This window comes from Cariama cristata, unplaced genomic scaffold (assembly GCF_000690535.1).
Source record: "Cariama cristata isolate BGI_N322 unplaced genomic scaffold, ASM69053v1 scaffold17824, whole genome shotgun sequence".
In the NCBI taxonomy this organism is placed as follows: Eukaryota; Metazoa; Chordata; class Aves; order Cariamiformes; family Cariamidae; genus Cariama; species Cariama cristata.
The window spans coordinates 13677-20489 of NW_009611439.1; the positions used below are offsets into that span (position 1 = coordinate 13677).

At 45.2% G+C, this 6813-nt stretch overlaps 1 protein-coding gene across 1 annotated transcript in view; it reads left to right on the forward strand.

Moving 5' to 3' along the window:
• Positions 1-8: 8 nt before the first annotated feature.
• The window catches only part of CCNDBP1 (cyclin D-type binding-protein 1), a gene marked incomplete at its 5' end in the record, with an annotated part of 7731 nt that continues 926 nt past the window's right edge, over positions 9-6813 (forward strand). The window contains 9 exons of the mRNA XM_009698268.1: positions 9-72; positions 172-231; positions 871-950; positions 1606-1687; positions 2148-2244; positions 3441-3514; positions 3820-3896; positions 4379-4632; positions 5050-5110. Coding sequence (XP_009696570.1) covers positions 9-72; positions 172-231; positions 871-950; positions 1606-1687; positions 2148-2244; positions 3441-3514; positions 3820-3896; positions 4379-4632; positions 5050-5110 — 849 coding nt within the window. The remainder of the gene's footprint in view (positions 73-171; positions 232-870; positions 951-1605; positions 1688-2147; positions 2245-3440; positions 3515-3819; positions 3897-4378; positions 4633-5049; positions 5111-6813) is intronic.

Genomic DNA, 6813 nt, shown 5'->3' on the forward strand with positions numbered 1-6813 from the left:
CGCCTCGGGGGCGCGAGGAGCCGCTGCGGGATCTGCGCGTTGCGCTGTGTGCGGGTCTGGCACGAGTCCGAGGTGGGGGCTGGGGCTAGGGCGGGGGTCTGCTCGGCTCGGCCGGGCCGAACTGAGCCGAGTCGACATTCCGCTGGCTGAGGTCTCTCTCTGCCTTTACAGAGGGCGAACCGGCCGAGGGCCGCGAGCCGTTCGAGCTGCCGCGCTTCTGGGACGCACTAGGTACGGGTGGGGGAGTGGGCTGGCAGCAGGCCGCGTGCGGGGTCGACCGGCGCTGGGTCGCACTATAAGTGCGGGGCTGGGTCAGGACTGGTGCTGGACTGGGCCGCGGGGCGGGCTAGGGCGGACGCTTTAGGTTGTGGCGTAGGCGGGTGTGCGCGGTGCCGGTGCGTGGCAGGGCTGAGACGTGCAAGCGATATCCCCGGCGGGTCTCCAGCCAGGGCTTTTGCGCTTGCCCTCCACTCCAAGGTGTTGACGTTGGCAAAGCAGCGGTCGGTATGGAATAGTTGTCACAACTAGATTTTTAAAGCATTTGATCTCTGTTGAAGCCTCATAGCACTTCCTAGTGAAGGTGTCATGGACCAGGATGCAAAATGTAGTTGTGAATATCACTAGCAGCTAAGAAAAACAACTAGAAAAAAAGCAGATGTAGGATACATGCAACACACATGGCACAAATACACCATGGAATTTTTCTTCGTCTGTAGTGGGGTTTATCTTTTGTATTGCTTGGAAGGAAGAAATGGTAATCAAGTAGTAGGGCAAAGTAGCATCAGAGACGTTGCTCATCTAGCTGCTCTGTTCTTTTATCTTTTACCCAAGTTACCTTCTATTCTTTTACTCCCATTGAATCCTTTCTAGGTCAGACATTCAAAGTAACGTCACAGGAAGCTACAAAGCTGAGCCTGGCATTCTCAAGGCCTCCACTGACTTCTGCAGAGGTGAGTGAAAGCCTCTGCAGACTGTGAAATTGCAGTGTGTATGTGATAACTTTCAGGTACATCTCGGTTCACATGACTTAAAACAAAGTCATTTGGTTCAGTGCAAACAAGGGATGTTGCTATGGGCTATGCATTGTAGAGTGTATTAATCCAATTCAAGAATTACCCAGGGAACTAATTGCTGTAAATTAGGGAGACATACCACATAGAAGTAGTATTACATTCTTTTCTTTAATATCTACAGCTGGTTGCTGATAGAGACAGGATATTGGACAATACAGACCTTAGATCTAACAAAGAATACACGGTATTTTTGCTGTTAATTGAGAGAAGTTTATCACATCTGTGTTTGGAGGAGGGGGAAAAAAAAACACCCCAAAACAGACCTCCAGTTCAGAATAATGATCTAAGCTACTTATTTCTCTCTGATGCATGACCACCACACCAGGGCATGTTTTGTTACCAAATCATGAGGTGGCTTATGATGTATGCAGCTTGCTTACGGTATATTCTCCTCGTGCTGTATTTGTTTGTCAAGCAAGATGGCCATTACTATGCTTCCCTTTTCTCAAAGCAATCTGATTGCTTGTGAGACTTTCTAGATGCAGTGCAGCCGTGCACTACTCAGTTAATCCTTTTGCCTATCCATTTTCAGGATTGCCGGAAGCTGAGTGAAGATGTCCAAAATGCCATTCTTGCAGTTGCCACAGTGTACTATTGGCTCCCCAAGGGCCAAGGTGAGACAGTGACAACAGGGCAGTCACCACTGTATAGGGTGGTGGTTCTTTCACCACTATGTAAAGAAACCTAGTATTTCAGAGCCTAATATGAGATGTGGCATCTGCAGGAAAACAAGTTATCATGAGCAAGTAGTCCCATTATCAGCTATTTGTAGACTTGCAACATGTTTATGAGTGAACCAGTTGTCTGTCTACTTCTGCAGATTTCTATCTGTGAAAGAGTGATAATATAGGAAGTTGTATGGTTGATCGAGCATTTATATTTCTAAAGTGTTGAGATCCTTGTCCAAAGTCCTTTTGGAACTGGGAAACATGTTGCTTCCTTTAAAACACCTGTAACTTCATTTATACAGTGCATCCACACAGACGAAGTGGTCTGTGTGTTCATCTTCAGCGGTTGCTCTCTATCGGTGCTGACTTTGTGGGAACTTTCTTGCTCTTTCTCAATCTCAACCAGGTACTACTCTTCGGAAGATGGTACGAGATGCTACCACTGAAGTAGTGGAAGGAATGATCCAGCTCACAGAAACAATTCTCAGTGCTCCACTGGAGAGGTAGTATTTTTCCAGAAAAAAAGGCAAGAAAGTTACAAGTATACTTGTTAGGAAGCAGCAAGTGCATACTGCTTCCTATGGGAAGGGGAGACACAGAAGCAGAGCGTTGTTATGAGGCAGGAAGAGGCAGCGGCCTTATCAGCAAAGGTCCTGTCCCCCAGTATCTGAGTGAGCAAAGCAGTGCTGGTGAGGGTAGTGAGGTCCAGTTGAGAGTCTCGATCATCAGGCAAGCCCGTAGCGATGAGGTCAAGTGGAAAGTTAGGTCTAACAAGTCAGGATCAGAGTCAGGTCCAGAGAGAGTAACAAGCATCAGACACCATCCAGTGATTGCCCGGCATGTTCATTACAATTAGTTGAGTCTGAGGTCAAGGCAGGAATGTCAAATCAGTGGGTCAGGATCCAGGTCAGAATCAAGGCTTTATGAGATGAGGTGCAGACCTAACTGCTGCACAGCTATGATGTAGCACAGACAGAGCCCAGTGAAGGAACCTCAGGGTAAAAGCATCGCCTAGGGTAAGGAAGGACTGGCCCTCATTTCCTGCTTTCTTCTCAATACCTCCTGTCAACAATGGAGCTGGCCTTGTGCTTAGCCAACTAAATTCCTAGGAGGGTGGAATACACTCAGGGTCCTGATAGTACCCTCTCGTCCCAGTCACTGAGTCAGGTACATATGCCTGTATGGAGAACAGATTTTCAGCCTGTGTGTGGCAAGGAAGGATGCTGGGAGCAGGATTCCCAAGAAGGTGCTGGATAGTATTTGCAGTGTTTGGCAGTTTTTGCCTTTAGAGTGAACCGTCATACGCAATGGTTGTGCAACTTTATAAAGCTAGTTATCGGACCACTGTGGACCGCTTGCTCCTCCAGCTTTACAGGTGACATGCCACTGCCCTTAGACAGAGGTCAGCAGTCTCTAATACAGATTTCTGATTTGCATAGATTCTGAAAGATAAATAATGTGCCTATGCACCTTAAGAGGCCTTTGTAAGAGACTCCTGCTTCTTGTTCCAACAGATAGTTAAACTCAGTAGGAGGAAGCACTTCTTACTTTACACAGACATGAGGTACAAGCTGGTTGGTGACATTTTCCCGGGAGAGCTTCTACTAGTACCCATCATCTTTGGTGCGGAAAACAAAACCACAGTCTAGCAGAGTGGTGTTGCTGAATCTAACTTTAGGGGGGCTTTGTTTTGTTTCAGCTTGTCTCAGGAACAGCTTATATCAACTGGTAATGTGTGGGAGGCATGTGAGCAAGTGTCCAACCTGCCACGAGGTGAGTATTGTATATGCAGAACAACAGAACTAGGATGTGTTGTCTTGGAATATCGGTAGCCCTTGCAAGAGGCATTCTAGCTTGTACAATGAATGCTCACTCATTCTGCAAAACCCAACTGTTTTTGAAATGTGTGAGCTTGGAAGCGAGGCCAGATTCTTTGCATGGCAAAAATGCAGATCTGAACTCTGCAAAAAATTTGGTCTTATAATCTCAAGATCGAATGATTGCAAACCTAGATGAACGTTGTTGCAAGCTGATTTGAATCGATGCATGCTGTGGCTTTCATCCTTTTGCTTTCACAGATAACCAGGCAGCAGTTGCGTCAGCTCTGGTTGCATGTCTAGGTGTGGTCAAGGATGCTCTGGAGGAGATGGAACGTGTAAGGAAATCCCTAAGCCTTTGAGGAACCTGATGGATTGCAGTGATGGTTCAGTGGTGGAACACAGGGATTGTTTTACATGCAGGCTTTGATTTAAATTTGTTCTAATATGAGCTAGATTATTGTATTTTGCCTGCATCTTAATGAGTTTTTAAACTCAAGCCTAGTTTACTTTATATAAGGTTTCCATAAGGTTTCCTGAATTGCAGCGGGGGTGGGTGTTTAGGTTGATGTAAGAATGGCACCTATTTGCCAAGAACCTATTTGCCAGGTTCTTGCTGTTTGCTCTGTTGAATTGGAGCAGAGGATTAGTTTTTGTTAATCCAGTCCTACTAGAATTAACAGAATCTATCAACTGAGATGGTGGTTGGGGAGAGATTCCTCCATAAATTATTTGTATGATTTGTATATTATCTTTTCCCTTCTGGGTATTGCTGGAATTGATGTTAGGCTCTGGGTTTTCAGTGCATCTATGTTCTCAGGCTCTGGTGGAAGGGCGAGACCCTTACAGGGACATCATGGAAGATGAAGAGCTGGGCTTTCGGGGCAACAGAGATACATATTGGTCGGAAGCTGACCGGAAGCTGCTTAGCTCCTGCATGGGGTTAATGAAGGCTTCAAAAGCTTGCCTGAAGAAGGTCTTGGGTGTAGTGAAGGCTTATGGCAAAGCTGATTCTCCGGAGCAGATCGCTCAGCTGGATGATCTTGCAGACATTGCTAATGAGATCAGTCCAAGGTAAGCAGGTCTCTCCCCATGCTGCTTTTTGCTCCAGAGCAGTCCCTGTCTTTCTTGAGGTCTAGAGAACAGATTAGGAAAACCTTTATAATATTGAAGCTGTGAGCAGGTGGTGGAAGCAGGTGTGGTGGGAAGACTTATTATGGCATAGACTGTTCAGGGTTGTGCAAGTTAGGAGAGGAACATATGTTGCAGCTTGGAGTGGAGCTGCGGCCATGTCTCGCTCTAAGGTGAGAGGGGGCACACAGATGCCTGAGACGGCAGTGAGAAGCATCCCATAGGTATGGCTGACATTGACTCCTTGTCGTACCCTGCCATTCCTGACTTACGTTCAGGGTGAGTGTCAGGCTTTGACCAGGATCCATGAGCTGTGCTATCAGGACCTTTATTCCATTGCTCCCCTCTCTGCTGTTCTAGTGTTGATGAGCTGGCGCTGAGCATGTATCCACCTATGAACCAGTTGGCTGTGCGACTCAATGTAAGTATCTGCAGCCTGCATGTGGGTCTACTTACTTGGCTGTAGAGAAAGGGAAGAAATCAAATTGGAAGGATTATGTGACTGTTAGGGACGGGGGGTGTTAGTGACTGTCTCAGTAACAAGTTCTTAGGGATGAAGAGTCCCCTTTGGTTCTTGCATACTTAGCTTCCTTCAGGTAGAAATGCATTCCTCATCTTTACTTCTTCACAGAAGAGCATGGCTACTTGAGCTTTCGCTCTCAACTGTAATCCATAGAGATGTCCATTGACAGTACCTCAGGAAAGTGAGGTCTAAGGCTGCCAATGTACTGCATGTCTACTTTCTTCCTTGGGTAATGTAGAATCATAGAATATCTCAAGTTGGAAAGGACCCATAAGGATCATCAAGTCCAACTCCCTGCTCCTTGCAGGACTACCTAAAACTAAGCCATATGACCAAGAGCATTGTCCAGAAACTCCTTGAACTTTGACAGTCTTGGTGCTGTAACCACTTCCCTGAGGAGCCTGTTCTGGTGACCAGCCACCCTCTTAGTGAAGAACCTTTTCCTAATGTCCAGTCTGAACTTCCCGTGATGCAGCTTCATTCTACGTCCTTGTGTCCTATTGCTGGTCACCAGAGAGAGGAGATTAGCACCTTCGCCTCGGCTGCCTCTCTTCAGGAAGTTGTAGACTGCGATAAGGTCACCCCTCAGTCTTCTCCAAGCTGAACAAAGTGACTTCAGCGACTCCTCATTAGCAGCATTTAGTAGTTTTCAGTTAGTAACTTCTTGATGAACATTAAGCATTTTTCAGTATTTGCTTAATCAAGAAAACTGCCATGTAATTACATACCCCTGACTGCCTTGTATACTTGTATCTTTGTTGAGATAAGTACATATACACATTGCCTGCCTAAACAATCTCTATGACAAACTAAATGTATATATTTTGCATTTCACCTGAAGAATCTGCAGATCAAAATATACACTTGTTTGAGGATCAGAAACAAACCCCTCTAACACCTAACTGAATTAGATGTTGCAGATGAAAAAAATGTTGCTGTTTTCAGACAAATAAAAACAGCTGCCAGAACATCCTAAAGGAATCATAGAACGTAATGAGGCTTTGTCAAATAAACAGACTTGCTCAAATAAAGTTATCTAAATTAAAAATCCTCACAGTGAGTGTGGTTAAGCACTGAAACAAGCTGTTCAGAGAAGCACTGGAAACTCTATCTTTGGCACTATGCAAAACTTGACTGGGCAAGGCTCTGAGCAGCATGACTGAACTTTGACGTAGGCCTTGGTTTGAGCAGGAGGTTGTACTAGATGACTTCCAGGGGCCTCTTGCATCATAAATTAAGTATGTATTGTCTCATATCTGAGATTTTTTTTTTTTTTTTTTAATTCTTAATTATGGTTACGTGCCTTTGGCCAGTGGCTTAATTTTTTTGGGTGTTAAAAAAGAAAGTAATTCTTAATGTGATATTGCATTATAGTCACTCACTTGTAACTTCATGCCTTGATATCAGTTACCAATTTCTAATAGGCTTATGTTTTTAAAGAAAAAAGCATTTTAAGGTATACTTTAAAAAACAGCCTGTCTTTATTTGCACCTGTCCCAGCCAGCAGTAAGTTAGGAGACATTTGCAGCATTGCAGTGATAGATAGCCTCCTTCTGCATCAGGAGCTGTGGCAGTTTTACTTATTCTTGGCTATGTTGGGC